The sequence below is a fragment of the Anarhichas minor genome, unplaced genomic scaffold (genome assembly GCF_050575085.1).
Source record: "Anarhichas minor isolate MPS153535 unplaced genomic scaffold, ASM5057508v1 ptg000062l, whole genome shotgun sequence".
NCBI lineage: Eukaryota > Metazoa > Chordata > Actinopteri > Perciformes > Anarhichadidae > Anarhichas > Anarhichas minor.
This window is the reverse complement of record NW_027466508.1, coordinates 129479-145288: the sequence shown is the minus strand read 5'-3', so window position 1 is coordinate 145288 and position 15810 is coordinate 129479. Positions and strand designations below refer to the sequence as shown.

The 15810-nt window shown below is 43.6% G+C and overlaps 1 protein-coding gene across 1 annotated transcript in view; it reads right to left on the bottom strand.

Annotated features, from left to right (window-relative positions):
- Positions 1-14322, bottom strand: part of LOC142933549 (neogenin-like) — a 149037-nt gene extending 134715 nt beyond the window's left edge. Inside the window, exon 1 of the mRNA XM_076077675.1 lies at positions 12620-14322. Coding sequence (XP_075933790.1) covers positions 12620-12719 — 100 coding nt within the window. The 5' untranslated portion in view covers positions 12720-14322. The remainder of the gene's footprint in view (positions 1-12619) is intronic.
- Positions 14323-15810: the final 1488 nt, after the last annotated feature.

The following is a 15810-nucleotide window of genomic DNA, read 5'->3' as shown; positions in this document are numbered from 1 at the left end:
GGCTTCCTAATAGCTTCCTGCATTTCACACAATTGTTTCCCCTCAGGTAATCTCATCGATACAGACTGCTGCCGCGCTGAACAAAACAAAAAAATAACACACCACACGAATACTGTGCTTTAATTAAGTATCTTTGAATGGGATGATCATTTTTTTTTTTTTTGTTCCTTAAACTAAACATTTCCAAAAGAGGCAGCCCTGCGGAGCGTTTAACCTCGCTTAACACCGACTACGAGCACGCCAGCTAGCCAAGCTACACTCAAAAGGTGCAGTACGACTCCAACGCTGTTGCATTTACAGGTTGCGTGTGTATTCAATCAATGCAGAGAAAGAAAACACAACGTTGCATTTAAAAGAGCAGTTAGCTTACGAGCTGGAGCTCATTTTTGGTGCCTCTGAACAAAATCCAGCAGACTCCTAGATGTGCTAGCTTTCTTGCTGGAATAACACAGTTTTAGAGTTGCTGGCTTTTGAGCGACACTAGCTGTTTCCCCTGCTTCTAGCCTCTGTGAGAAGCTACGCCAAACACATCAAAGTTCTATCTCATTATTAAATGCCCAATCATTAAGTTATTTCAAATCATCAAACTCAAACTCTTGGTAAGACGACATAAAAGGGAATTTCCCCAAATGTCAGAGTATTCCTTTAAGTACATTTAAATGGCATGGTGAATCAGATGAGACCCATGAGCACAGGGTGATAACGGAACAAAACGACCTGTGGATAAATAAAGAGGAATATCAAGGGAAAGACACGACCATCTTCACGACCACCGGTTGTATTTCTGATGTTAAATTTGAGAAAGGGTTCACACAGTTAACCTTCTACAGCATACACATGAACCACAGCTATGTGAGGGACGAGCAGAAACACAGCCCATATAATCCACACTCAGCCTCTGTCTAGCACGCGAGGAATGTTCCCCGAGCACTTCACTATCGGCGTTGAGCCAGGAGGGGCTATCCTCGCCTCTTCTTTGAAGTCTGTGTGGGAGACAGGCGAAATGGGAAAGGGGCAGCCATCGCGAGCCGGAGCCAAGAGGCTAGCTATTGCGAGGTCAGCCAATTTATTTCTCATTAGAAATTAATTACCGACGTAGCCAGTGCGGGGGCCGAGCCACGGCGTCGCTAGGCATCCCGTGCATCGCCCCCACGGGGAGCACTTGAACCCCTGACCCCTCCCACCACGGTCGTTTGGGGCCAGAAGGGGTGCGTGACATGGCCCTGGCCCAGAGACACTGCCCCGCCAGGCTGGGAATGCAGTGGCACTGTGGGGGGATCGGGAGAGGGACAAAGAAGGGGAAGAGGGGCTCCACTGATTCAGGGCTCATTGGGTTAGAGAGCTTCATTATTAAGTCCCCTGTCACTCTGCAACCAAAAGCACCCCACGGGCCGGCGGTGGCTAATAAAACCGCCACCCTTTATACCTCAAGACCACTTCTGACATCTTCCTTTGAGGAGAAATGAAAGTATGCAACCCAGCTTAATTAAAGTACTCACGTCTTTCGGCTGAATGAACCGCCGCTTCACGCCGAACACGGACTGACGAGAAGTGCCAAAACCGACTTGAATTAAGCTGCTTTCACACCTGCTTAATTAGATAATGTTGGGTGAATTTTCATTTAGACCCGCTACACTTCACTACAATATTATACGGCATATGGCACAAACAGACTGCAGGACATATTTGAGGATCTTTGTGTGTGCTCTTTGAGTGAATTTGTTCAGCAGGTGTCCTGAAAACTCGAATGATATGCTTATGCACTCAAGACAAATTTAGACCCTCCAGGTAAATGAAGTATGAAAGCCGAAAGAGCATTTTGGCTTTTTCCAAACCGGTAATTTGAGCACTTGGACTGTTGTAGGTTGCAAAAAAAAAAAAAAAAAAGTTTATTTAAGAGCTCCCTGTCCTTCACGAGAGAAACATACATATTCACGTTCTCAGTAATGGTCCTAATGGTTATTGCACAGCTCCGCTGCCTGTTGTTCATGTTGAAAAGCTAATGTTTGACGAGCAGAGTGTCACATTTCAATGCTTCTGCTGAATGTGGGACCGTGCTGCATACACGTGATCCTTTTACTGGCTGTTAATGCTCTCATCACGCCAATGTATGCATGTATTTAATTCTCTGCATCCACACAATCTGATTATAACAACCATGCATCCACACTGCACCACCTGTCAGCTCTCTCAAGGTCTTTGCCTTCCCCCACTCGGCTGGATTGCTTCCTGACAGTCAACAACAATTATGATAATCGAATAATCATTTGAGCCAATTTATCAAGCAATAAAAGCAAATGCAAAAACAAACATTCCAGCTTCTCAAATGTGACCATGCTGCTTTTCTTATAATATATACAATAATTCTCTTATAATCATAATAAATTGAATATCTTTGGGTTTTGTGCTGATGAGCAGACAAAACGAAACGAAAGAGGCCTTCATTGGGTCAAGAAATTCTGACTTTACGGACCAAACGATTAATCAACCAATCAAAAAATAATAATAGATAAAGCAATAATGAAAATAATTGTTGCAGCCCTATTAAATTAAAAAGTCAAGCCACACTTGAAATCAGGCTTGGAAGAAAAACCCAATTACTGTGTGCCCAAACATGTCATTGCACCTCGTCCTAGCGTGATGGAAAAGGAGGGAATAAATGAACAGACAAGTTCAGCTGTAGTCATTAATGTTCATCTCCCTGTGTTCTTGATGGGACACCTCATTAAGAATCTGTTGGCAGCAGCTGGCTTGCTATCCCACCCCATTACTGCCCCACCAAGGCAAACAAAAAAAAAAAAACTGCCATTGGCCCACCCGCCCCATCCCCCGCTCCAAACACGTCCCTCGTGTCTCATATGACATCTGTGTCTCGAGGTCCTGTGAAGGAATGCTGCCTGCCTGCCTGCTATCCCTCCGCAGGTGCTCCCTGCTGGCCGCCATCCATTCTGCAGCCATGCTGGTGCTGTGACTGAGTGACCTGTCACGGGCTGAGAAGTAGTGCATGGGGGGGGGTCAAGGTTCAAGGGACAGTGGTTAAGGAATCAGAGGGAATTCATGCAGCTGCTTTCCATCACTGCCCGTCGTGTACACTTTAAAGCCGGATGGAGAAAATAAAACATCCTCACCTCTAGGAGCTTATGGCCCCCGCCTTCACCTGCTTATCCTCCTCACCGAGCTCACCCTCCTCTTCCACCTCCGTATCAGACGGAGGAAGGTCGTGTCCGTATTTAGACTCAGCTCAAGAGACTGTGTCGTCCCAGATGCTGCTCTCAGGTTCTGTGCGGCTTCATCCAGCAGCGATTGAAACTACAGCTGTACTGCATGTGTGATTTTGGCATGGCGCCACGGAGAGTCAATACAATTATTCTCCACAATGTAGTCATCCCAGGAATGTCATCAGCAGAGCAAACAGGAGAAATGCTCCGAGTCATAATGTCATAATGTGACAATTGTGCAATCTCCCTCTGCATTGTGTAAGCCCGTCAGTAATCTAACTTGTTCCTCACTATCTGGCAGTCTTTTATCAGACTCCATAAAACAGGCACTAGCAGAGATTATCACGTTCCCCCAAAAGGCCAAGGGCCAGACTCCACATTAGGAAAAGGACACTCATAACTGAGGTAAGGGAGTGGAATCTCATTTTATTGCCATAATCGCTGTCGTCCAGGTGCGTGGCCACATAGGGGCCTCACGTCCAAAAGAAATTAGGGCCACCTCAAAGAGCATTGAGTTCAAAACAACTGTCACTTTGAGAAGTCTTGCATGAAATGACAAATCACGAGCAACGAAGACGTATCCAGGAGCTCCTGTTTCTGATATTGTAATAAATAAAAGAAGCCCGGATGCCTCAGTTAAAGCCTGACATGTTCATCAACAGCAGAATTTATTCAACACCGTTTTACAGTAAATCAAATTTCAACGACCAATTAGCATTTTCTAAAGCCGTGAAATATTTATATGAAAGACAAAAAAAGGCCATCATCTTTCAAGTAAGTGCTGCTGAGGGACACATTTATTCAGCTGTGAAGGGCCGAGAAAGCAGAATCAAAAGAGACGGCCAATTCCATTACATCATGGCAATGCATTAAAAAAGGCTTACAGCGGTAATTTCTCCATTTCTGCTGCCTCTCTTGACCTCCGTTAGTTTCAGATGAGCTCAGAGTTGAGGAGGAACTGGCTCCAATAACACGGTCAGAAGTCAGTGGAGCCCCATGCCAAAAGGGGAGCTCACAGCGGCACAAAGGAGCCTCTATCTAACGCCGAACGTTCCAAAGAATCGTTTCAGCCTGGATTTTAGCAGCAGAAACAGCAGCTAATACCGGGAGAAGTTGTTCCAGGGGTCACCATAGCAGCAGGTGAGATCAACACAAAGTCTGGGAGGTTGACTGGAGAGGCTCCAAGAAGAACCGGGACACTTGTTGGCGTATACATGACTAGGACAGAGCCTTCACCAGTCTTAACGCTAAACCCCAAACTGTTTAAACTTAAGACTCAACAATCCAGAACGCCGCTGTGCTTCACATGCCGAGTCCGTGTAATGGAAAAGTACAGAGTAGGACAAAAAAGAATGACACCTTCTATTCTTGCTGAGGTCTAAACACACTACGCCTACCACGCTTGAAAGTTAAGTGTTTTTTATGGATTTCCACTACAGAATCCGGACAAACCGTTTTTTTGCCTTGTAAAACGAAAAAAATACAGAAAGTTCAAACTGAATTGCTTTGGCACTGCTCGCCAAAGTTGGAGCAGCTCATTTTCTATTCAAAACGTTGAGTAGAAGTTGAGCACTGGTAATTGGACGTGTGCCATCTAGGGCTTAGCAGTGCGCACGTCAATATGGTCCAATGGAAAACATCAGGTTTTGATGCATGTGAATCTTATAAAATCTTTTCCTGAGCACATTTTTCTGTCTTTAACCGAATAAAGACCGTCACAATGAAATATTTGCCAGTAATAATACACTGTGAGGCAATCAATGCATGCTTTTCTCAAAATATGTGCCAACCGCATAATACTGAATCAATGACACCCAGTTTGTTAGGTAGCCGCTATACGGAATAAACGCAAGGCGTGAATCAGAATGGTCTAATTTCTTCTCAGTGAAAGTAGGTAAACACTTTTTTTTCGCCTAAATGCTGGAAAGTCGGGGAAACTCTCTGAACCTTGTTGATAAAACAGCTGTTCAACCCCAGATGGGTGGCATACGCCTATACAAACACCCTCCCAAACATACACACACACACACACATCCCATCATGTGCAGAGCGGCCAAGAGCCACAGGCCAGGCACCAGATGATGGCAGCCGGCTCGATTGAGCAGCGCTCACAATCCTCCCTCTGTGACCGACCGGCCCCACACCCTTCACATGAAACGTTCCTTTGACTGAACGACGGCTGAGAGGCGCTGTGTGTTCGTGGGTGATTGATACTTTATGAGTGAGTGCAAGATGTCTCCCGCATGCACACACTGGTAAACTCAACAGCAATAATACGACGAGTTAAATGTTTTGAGGTTAGAAACGACAATACGAGCTAATTTGGCGTATGAGATAGCTCATCACTGGTCTCAACTTGTACTGCTAGAGCAGAGAAGGATCCATAAAGACAAGCCCTGGGAATAACAAGATACACTATGTATAATGGACAATTCCAGTGAACAAAAATCATTATATCGGGAAAAAGTTGCATTGATTCTTGTTTGCGTGCATCATCTTTGAAGCACGAGCTACTTAACGACTGCACTACACCGTGGAACTACACGGCGGAGAAGACTTTCATGTTAATTCATCACACCCTGGACGTCCTCCAAGAAAGACGGCGGAGAACGACTTCTTGTCTGAGAGAGCTGCAGGATGTTTGAACTGCAGCGGGTACAGTCAGCGCAACCCGATGAAGGTTATTAATCAGTCTTCCAAGAAGAATACAAGTCTCTCTACATTTACGTCAAGGGCGGCTGCCAGGAATGAAAACCAGCCACCTCACAATCACATAAAATATACACTGCGCTAATTCTATTAGAGGTTATTAAGAGTAACAACTGATTGGGTCAAGAGTCTTAATAAATCAAAAGGAATTATAAGAAAATGTGTGGTCAACTACTCGCATCTGTTCTTTTTGTTTACACTTATAATATAAAGCTGCACATTTGTCTTTCTAAAGTGCTCCTGCTTCCTGTTTGAGTCATTGCACTTAGTGTTGAATGATTTTCGTGTTTTTGCTTCCTTCTCTGAAGTCTGTAAACAGTTGTCTCAAAATGACGGTTGTTTGTCTTCTTACACCTTTATGTAACCGTTATGAGATGCCATTGTTGAGATAAACGCCTCGGTAGATAATCTCTTCGTCAATATTGAAACATCCCACATCAACAAAAACACACTGTACGTCTGCTTTGGAATATCAATATTTGATTTGAGAGATATCAGCCAGACCAAGAACTCCAACAATTCCAACTTTGATGAAAACAAAAATACAAAACAAACCCAGCCTTGTCCTTCAAGTGGTTAGTAATCACTGAAAAGTCAAGACCTTCATTTAAAAATGTAAAAAAAAGTGTTTATAAAAAGCTCAATTTTATTCTAATAGGCAACGTCTGTAATATGCCCCCCCCAGGGCTGTAAAAGCAGTCCAGTGTATAACAGAGCCTTGCACTCATTAGTCCGGGCTCATCTGACAAGCACAGCTTGCATGTGTCATAATCCTGTGCAGCTGCCACTACCGACAGGAGACACCACGACAGGAGCTCGGCAGAACCAAAATAGCAAAAGTTTGGGGAAAATTTTCGAGGCAAAAAGTCCTCCCTGTCCCGCTGTCTTTGCGTGCCACAAAGCCCATTGCTTCAAGGTTTTCCTCGAATGCCAGGCCAGCGGTAGAATTCTTCCTTCGCTTGCAGTGCACTACTTAAATCTAACATCAATACGCTCACTGCCATTTTGCTGCCGTCATGCTGCAGTTATAAAGGACGTGCACCGAAACGCCGGAGCTTGACTGCTGCAGTTTGTCTGTATGCACTAAAAGACGGGACAATGCCACGCTGTCCTGGAGAACACGACCAACTGTGATTGCAGTCTTGCAGAACATAAATATTACAGTGTCATGCTGTAGGACTACCCGCCGCTCATACAACCTTCACTTACAAGTCTTTCTGGCCGTCTTGTGCGTTGCTTCAGTAAACAGCAGTGCTAGTGTTTGCATGTCATAATGGTGAACTATTTGTTTGGTTTAGCATAACCCTCCACGTACAATGGCAAGCCCACTGCAACATGAAACCGCATATAGCTTAAGAAATGTGTGCAGAAATGTTTTAGTCAAAAGGCGAAGCCTTGAGAGCATTTGATAAGATGTTATCAGTGCAGCTTCTCGCCTAATCAGATGCTTTTATGATTTTAAAGATGTCTGAACTCGTGGATGTGCTGCTACAGATCCAAAACAAAGCCCCAACACAGCTTTGTGTAAGTGTAAGACTGTAGCACGGATCGAGGAGCGGCGCTCGACCACTTCAGTTCTCCAGAGCCGGTCAGAAGTCGCCTTAAAGCTGAAGAGCACATCAGCGTAATAAAAAAAAAAAAGAGGTGCACAAACTCGACTCTTACGGACATGTGGACATCATTTCAGTGTCTTCTTTGTATGCTTTGCTCGCACTGCTGCTAATGTACGTCGGCTCCATGGAAACTGAGAAGAGTCTGCTCTCTCAGTGGTCATTAAGCCCGAGCGTCATTCAATCACAGCAGAACAGGGCAGCCTGAACAGCAGCACCACCGTGGACTAGACATTTTGAAAACCGAAGGATCAGTGGAAATCAGTGAGGCGAACATGTCTGCAGCCATGTCTCCAGTGAAAGAGAACAATGTTGTTCAAGTAACGTCCCTCGGGTTACCATAAAGCCTCGAAGGACTCATCACACGGGGCAGTATGGACGGCTTTATAGCTTCTGGGCACAATCTAACTTTTTTTCAAACTCCCAGCAAATGTTTTTCAGCTTTTTTTTTTTTGTTTAGTTTTGACATGAAAGGGCCAGCAGACACAAAGAAGACCAATAGCAGCCGGATCGGAAAGGTGCTGCGTCTGACAGCGTTTTAGTCACAGCAGGAACCTCGGAGGCTGAAAGAAGTTGGGCTTTTAAGAGGAGCGCACTTGATGTGAGCCGATTTCTGTGAACCGACCAATCATAAACACCAAATAGGCCGGCTTTTCAAAGTACAGAGAAAACGGATGGTCCAGGACAACACCCACACCCCATTCGCACCACATTCCATCAAAGGGGTTTTCCTGCATCCAGGGAGCAGGTTTCCCCCAGGAAAATGATTAGCAGAAGTGTTTTTAAGAAAAAAGAAAAAAAAGAAGCTTTTATTCTCTGCCAGCACAGACAGTGTTTCCAACATCCCCAAATTGTTTTCCGTGCTTTTTACAGCGGTGTAGACACATTCACCATACGCCACCTGTCGTACAACAAGCCCAGAGAGCAGGAACACAGAGGAACGTTTGTACAACATACATACCTGTAAGGCTGGGCAACACAGTTAAAATTAAAATTCACAATATTGCCCCTATATCAGAATGTATGGAAATATGGGACATTTTAGCGAAATCAAATAAGATAAACTAGTGCAATGAACAGTGGATTGTTTTACTGGTGGTTTACAACATATAAGAGGAAATACTTGTAAGGCTATATCACAACAAGTAAAAAATAAATAAATAAATACAAATAACTGAATGTGGGTGAAACTTCATACAGCTCTCAGAAAGTCTTTCAAGGCCAATGATTGTGTCCCAGAATCAGCTGGCTTCGTTGAATAGGCTCCGTTGGAGAGACAGGAAGAGCAGACTTCAATCATGTTTCTTTGCGCCATACAAGAAGCAGAAGCGGCTCCGATTGAGGCAATTTCATCTGAGATGGAAGGCAGCAGAAGCCATGGACTTGCCCATGAGCCGCTCTGGGTTTTAGACCATGACCCTTGGCTTTTCTTAACTCAAAACAGCGTTCCCTACACTATCGCAAGCAACCAGCCAGCCCATGTCTCAAACACACAGCGGGCTAACAATGCCAGTTAGAGAAGCAGTTTTAAACAGCGTGCAGAACAGCAATCAATAAACATACGGGGGGAAAAAACTGGATTAAAATTGATGGAGTGTGGAGAGAGAAATTCATGTTGATTCAATCTGGTGTACAAAGCATCACACCTCCAGACACACAGCTGGCGCGTGATCGTTTGATGTGTTGAGAAACGGGATCAAACCGTGTGCGTTTAAAAGGTGTGCGTTATTTCCATCATGGTGCAAAATCCTGCTAATACATAATCCACTAATTCCTGATGATTTGCCACAAGTTTCCCGCCAAAAAACTAAATTTCAGATTTACATTTAAGATTATATTTGAACACATCATGATAACATAATTTACCTTCGCAAAACACTCATTTTTGCTTAATAGAGCTTGAATGCATCATAATGTAACTCAATGCAACCTCCATGCATTAGCTGTCTGCTCCGCTATTAGCTGCTAGCGGCGTTTGTTAGCATCCGTTGTTTAAAAAATAGTACCGTCACGCTTTCAGAATTTGGGCATTGACTTGGTACCAAAGTATCATTTCTCATGATATCCCTAGTAGGCTCTGCTTTAAATAACAGCAATATAGACAGCAATATACGAGCAATATAGACAGCAATATACGAGCAATATAGACAGCAATATAAAACAGCCAACCGTCCTATTATTTTGACACAATAGTCAGCTTAAAACTAATGATGATTGCACTGAACCCCAATCAACGAAAAGATGCAACAACAGATGTGATGCCGTCTATTCAGAGGATATCGATCCACCTCTCCCTCTGCCAACTACACGCGATAAACTGCTGTGACAGTTGGGGCAAATTATTTGGATAATTGCCGCCATTTTCACCTCCAAAAAAAAAACCCTGGACCAAAACGCGTTGATATTCTCAACTGTGATCCCAAACTGCTGACCTCACCACGCCGCCTGTGACATGAGGACACAAACTGAGGCTCCGCATCATTGTCCACAGCAGACCAGCAGCTTCTGATGGGGGGGGGGGTTGCTTTCATTAGTGAAACAGATGAATCAAACACGCCAAGTGCGCAATTATCCGTCTCTCGGTGGATGGAGGTCATTAGGACTTTTATGAGCCCATAAATAAATGATCAGTACAACAGCACTCTCTATATAGCAGAGACAACAGGTGACTCTGCATGACACCCCCCTCTCAACTCATCACGGGATGATGCGGACATGTCGAAAAGATGCATTTATTTAAACAATTTGTTTAAATGGCTAGAGGTGAACATTTCAGTACACTTTGCATACAGATCACGCTGCGACACGAAGGCGATAACTGAAATATTCCTGAAATTCAGGATGACCGAGATCTAACTCTAATCCTTCTTCTCCCCCACAAACTGGGATTTGGGACCACCAGGGCTTCCCGGACACAACACAAAAGGTGGTAAATGATGTTCTTAGCAGCAGAGTCCACAGAGAAGGCCTTAAATGCGCCAAAGAAAACAACAGTTGTTTATTAAGTCAGTGTTACATCTGAGGTGGCATGCGAGGACAAAACCCTGGCGAGTGGTCGGCAGGAGCAGGGAGGGTTGCCAAATGTTGACACATTTCAGCAGGTTATTTGCATTGTCCGCTGGGAGACAACCAGCCCACTATCCCCTCCCAGCAGGATTACAGAGATAAGATAGAGCCTAAATGGATTTTACACTCCTCCAACAGGGACTTATCTACAAAAGCCAAACTTTTTAGAGCCTTTTTTTTTTTTTTAAGTCAACTTGAAAAGGCCACAGGAGGAGGAAGCGGTGAGAATGGAAGCAGTTCGGCTGCAGTTTTACAAGTTATTTTTAAAGTAAAACAAAGAAGTTAGTGACTATCTATTATCTATATGCCCCTAAACCAAGTGAGACTGAAACTCTTAGGGCTGCAACCATGCCAACTTTGAGAAAGATAAGTTCTGGCCTCAGTCAGGACCTCAAAGAAATGTGTTTTGAATAAACAGATATTTTCAGAGAAGGGGACCCCACAATTAGTAATTTGAGACTCTCTCTGCGTGTGGGTCCCAGTCCAATTCTCTGGAATCAATCAAAGCTCCCAGAGGAACTCCCTGGTCCCCTTAATCTCCTGGTTTTATTACTTTCCAGACAGTCGGCCTGTTTCACCCTACCCCCATCTTTCCCTTTTGTACTGATCTCCAGCAAAGCCAAGGAGGGGCTTTTTTTCCCTTCTCCCTCTCTATCTCCCCTTCCACCACTGCAGAGTGCTTTTCATGCAGGAGAGGGTCTTTCATCAGGCTCCACACGCAACAGAGCCCAACAGCTAGCACAGGCCTGTCACTCCAAGGCCCGTCTTCTATGCACATTCATTATTTTTCAAATAAACAACTGTTTCAAAGGCACATGGACTGCCTTTTCTTTTTTTCAAACACACACATGAACAAACAACTATTTTGCATATCACGAGAATGATGGGAGGAAAAAGAAACTAGGCCATGTTGCACAAGAGTAAGTTATATTTACAATTTTCCAGGACCACATGCTGCTGTGTTTGATAACATCTAACAACTCAATATGATACAGATGGGACTCTGACACGATGGTGTTTGTGATATGGGTTGGAGCTGTGCACTCCAATCACTGCTGGAAACACGTTCTCTCTCTCTCTCTCTCTCTCTCTCTCTCTCTCTCTCATGGCTTTCCAATTAATCTCAGGCACCCATAGTGCTTGTAACAGATCGGGGTGAGAAACATACCGACTCTAATCAATACCTGTAATGTGAAGAAATCTCTTAATATCAGTGAAATGGCTCACTACACAATACCATCATAAGAGAGACGGCCGTTCCCTCACTTCAAAACAATTAACGGAAGCAAAATGAATTGGGGTCTGTTTATCCATCAGCTAAGCATGTATTGACGCCCGGGTAATGAGATGTCTGCTGGACTGATGATGCTGGCTTATTACCTCAACAGTGCGCACTAATGACTTTGTATTTTTTTTTTTTTTTTTCAAATGCAAGTTCCTGCCATCCTTAGCATTCCCATGACCACAGAGCGCACACACACACACACACACACACAAACACACACACACACAAACACACACACACACAGGTAGACGGATGATCTCGATTCAACAGACAAAAACGCGCTGTTTAGCGTCGCAAAAAAAAAAAAATCAAAAACGCGCAGAACCCAAAAAGACACATTTGTGTAAACAACTAGAACCGCATGTGTACGAATCCTGTGAAAGACAAACAGAGAACACCTATCAGCAGTTCTGCCTCAATAAGCCTGCAGACAAAAGGACGGAGTGGGGTAGAAAAGAAGAAAGCGTGTTGCTTCCCTGCTTTAAACGGGGCTGGTCCAGGAGGACATGTCTGCTGTGGGGAAAGCCTTTTAAAGTTGTGTAAATGGTAACAGCAGAATTAGCTACCTAGCTCCATGTCTGATTCCAGAGCCCCACAGCTTGCATTCCGTGTGCCTTTTTTTTTTTTTTTTTAAAGCAACTCGTGATACCATGTCAGTAGATTTGTACATTCGAGGCGTAAAAGACGCAGACAGACAGCAGAACAACTCGCAGTGTATTCAAGACATTTACCTTTGTCGACATGCTTCGCCGCGGTGGTCTCCGGGTAGAGAAAGGTGAGACAGAGGAGAGAGAGGAGAGAGAGGAGCGACAGAGCTCCCCGCTCGGCCATCACTTTTCACAAATAAATCTTTGCAGGCTTCAGGAACCCCGGAGTAGCTTTTAAAAAAAAAAAAAAAAAAAAAAAAAAAAAAAAAAAATCCTTATTAAAATCCCCGGCCGCCTCCTGCAAATGCACAAGCGGAAAAAAAAAGTTCAAAGTCCAAAAATGTGCAGAAACATCCGGAGCCAGGTACTTTTAAAACTGTCCGGATGAAACATGTAGCTGGAAAGAGAGAGCCGCAGGTTGGAGGCACTGTTTTCTCAACTTGGTTCGAGGCAGAGGTCGGAGAAAAAAAAAACACTGAAATCAATCCATAGCCACGGAGGCGCAGCGTAAGGACGAAAAGATTCTGCGGGCGACTGAGCACCGACGCGCCGACTTAACTACTCCGCTATATGTCAAGCGTTAAAAAACAGCATTAAAAAAAAAAGAGCTCAGCCGGAGAAACGATACGATCCGACCAGAAGGAGATATCTCCGCCGCGGCCAGCTCTCTGCTCACCACGGACGGGACGTAAGAGAGCAGCGTGTTGGAGGGCTGGATCTCCACCGGCTCCCCGGAAAACAGGGTGTGGAGTCACATGGAAGTTTGGATCCTGGCCGCCTGTGTGCGCGAAGGCAAGAACTAAAATATGGTGATGGATTTCAATCCTAAGGAAACACCTCACCTTTACACCGCAGGTGTGCTAAAATGATGCGCAAATTAAAAAACAAAAAACAGTTAAAGCATTCATAACAAGTTAATATTAACGTGAGGTCCAAAACACACCTGCTGTATTTCCACAAGAGTTCTGTCTCATTAAAAGACAAAATAACAATAATATTGATAGCTGTAAATAACGGTTTGGGACAGGTGCGTTACTCATTAGTGCCAAACCCAATGAGAGCAAAGTCTGAGCTCTTTTCATCTTGTGTAAGTTTAGTCTCCGCTGTGTTTTTTGACTCATCTTAACTGTTAAATCTCACGAACTTAACGCTTTATATTGTATACATGGCTCCTAATATGTGCCTCTTACATCATATTTTTTTCTTTTGCACTGGTGATTACAGTTAGTTAATGTTTGCTAAAGGTCAAATTAACATACAAAGCCAGAAGCAACTTCATTAAAAAAACAAAGTTTGGCCACACACGTACCCCTCTTTCCAGATTTTCGAAACACTTTACTTCTCAATTTGAATGACAAATATTCAGACTTTTTACAATAAATAAGATTTACGCTCTAACTTGGTGCAACTCAAGCAAAGATGGCGGCCGGAAGTGGCATATCTTCTTATGATGCAATAAGATAGTGATGTATAAAAATATAATACAGTACTAATACAAATAAATTGACAAAATAATAAAACTTAACATTTTGAGGAGCAGTAAACCTATAAGACAAGTGGACATTTACATTCTTTGTCTGGTTGAAGTAAAAGAGTCCAAAAGTCACCAAAAACCAAAACGCTACAGCAAAGCATTTGGCTTATAGCTAGCCTATTTGTCTTTGAGGCGTAAATGATGCAGTCCACGACTCGATTGTCGTTAAAGATCAATGCATTCTTTAAAAAACAATTCTCAAATGTAAAAGGGACGATCATGTGACAGGTGCAGAGGGGCTGAACGCTCCGAGCACAAGCTAACTGTCTGCTATCTGCCCAGCAACAGCCTACGATAAAATAATGACAAAGAGGACTGCAAGTTTGTCAATGTTGATATTTCTATTGCAACTGTAAGAGCAATTTGACAAGCTAATGCTAAAGGCTTATGGCTGTAGAGTTATTCTGCCTCTTTGGTCAAACAACGCTTAATACAGCTTTAATTTTTCTCACAGTTGCCTGGAAACCATGGGCATTTTAGACTAAACTCACCACACTCAAGCTTGTTCCTATTTCTACATTAAAGTCGTGATGAACTAAATAGTGCGCTGACTCAAAATGTTGTGTCAATATAAAGGCTGAATACGCCTAAATTATCAGCAAAACAGTGAACTATAGACTTTACTCCTGCACCGTTTATATCATCATGGTTGTTTTTTGCATTGTTTGTGTCCGCATAGTGTATGTTGTAAAAACTGAGCCATAAAAGTTGATGTCAGACTATGTTTAGCAAATAAAAATGTGGATAAACTGAATTTAGGTGGATTTACCCTTCCACCGCAAGTGAGTCATGGTCCTCATGGGGACATTGACTGAGAAGCAGTAAAACGTGATCTTAATTCATGCCACAGGAGTCCTGTATATCCAGTAGTCCTGAGCTCAATAGCAGTGAATCTAGTGAACCACAGTCTCTTAAAGCCTAATCCTGTGATTCACAGTAGACCTATAGAGCAAGTACCATGCCCATTGCAGCTGTCCTCATAAGTAGTTTATACACAGCCCAAATAATGGGAACATTTGTTCCTGTTTAGAATATAATTCACAGAAACCCCAAGCACATGCAGAGGTCAACATCTGTATCTCCCAAAAGATGATGTCACATGGTGGCTGGAAATCAGAAGATAGGATTAAGTCCCTTAAGTTTCAGATCAAGTTGCTTAAAATAATCCTGTGTGTGTGTGTTGTTATAGGACAGGGGATGAAGTGAAGGACGGGAGGAAGTAAACGTCCTCGTTTGTCGTGATACGGGATTGAAAGGCCCTGTATGTGTCGGTATGGCTCCAAAAAGTGACTGTTTGTTTGGAGCAGACTTATGACGGCAAAGAAAACAAGTGCTGTATTCTCCTTCAGCTTGTGATGAGGCTTTAGGGAGAAGGGGAAAGGGAAGGGTGGCCTGTTAAGAAACGCTGCTGTATCACCCAATAAAACACTCAGACCCATGGAACAGCTCCCCCCACTGGTTTGAGTAATCCATGACATATTAATCATGACCATTTCCCCCCATGGGCATGACAGAGCCTCTTTTTGTTTGGTGTCTCTGTAGCTGCCCTGGACCTGTTCTCATTTGAACCGTCAAACATTTTCACTCTCAATTAATGATGCTTTCTTTCGGCTTCAGTGATTGCATGGTGTGCCTCAAGGCTCTCCTCTTGGGCCAACTATTTTTTTTTCGTTATACCTTTGTCATGTTATTTCTCATCTTTTTTTCATTCTGTTACAAATATAGTCACATCTCTTTGGTA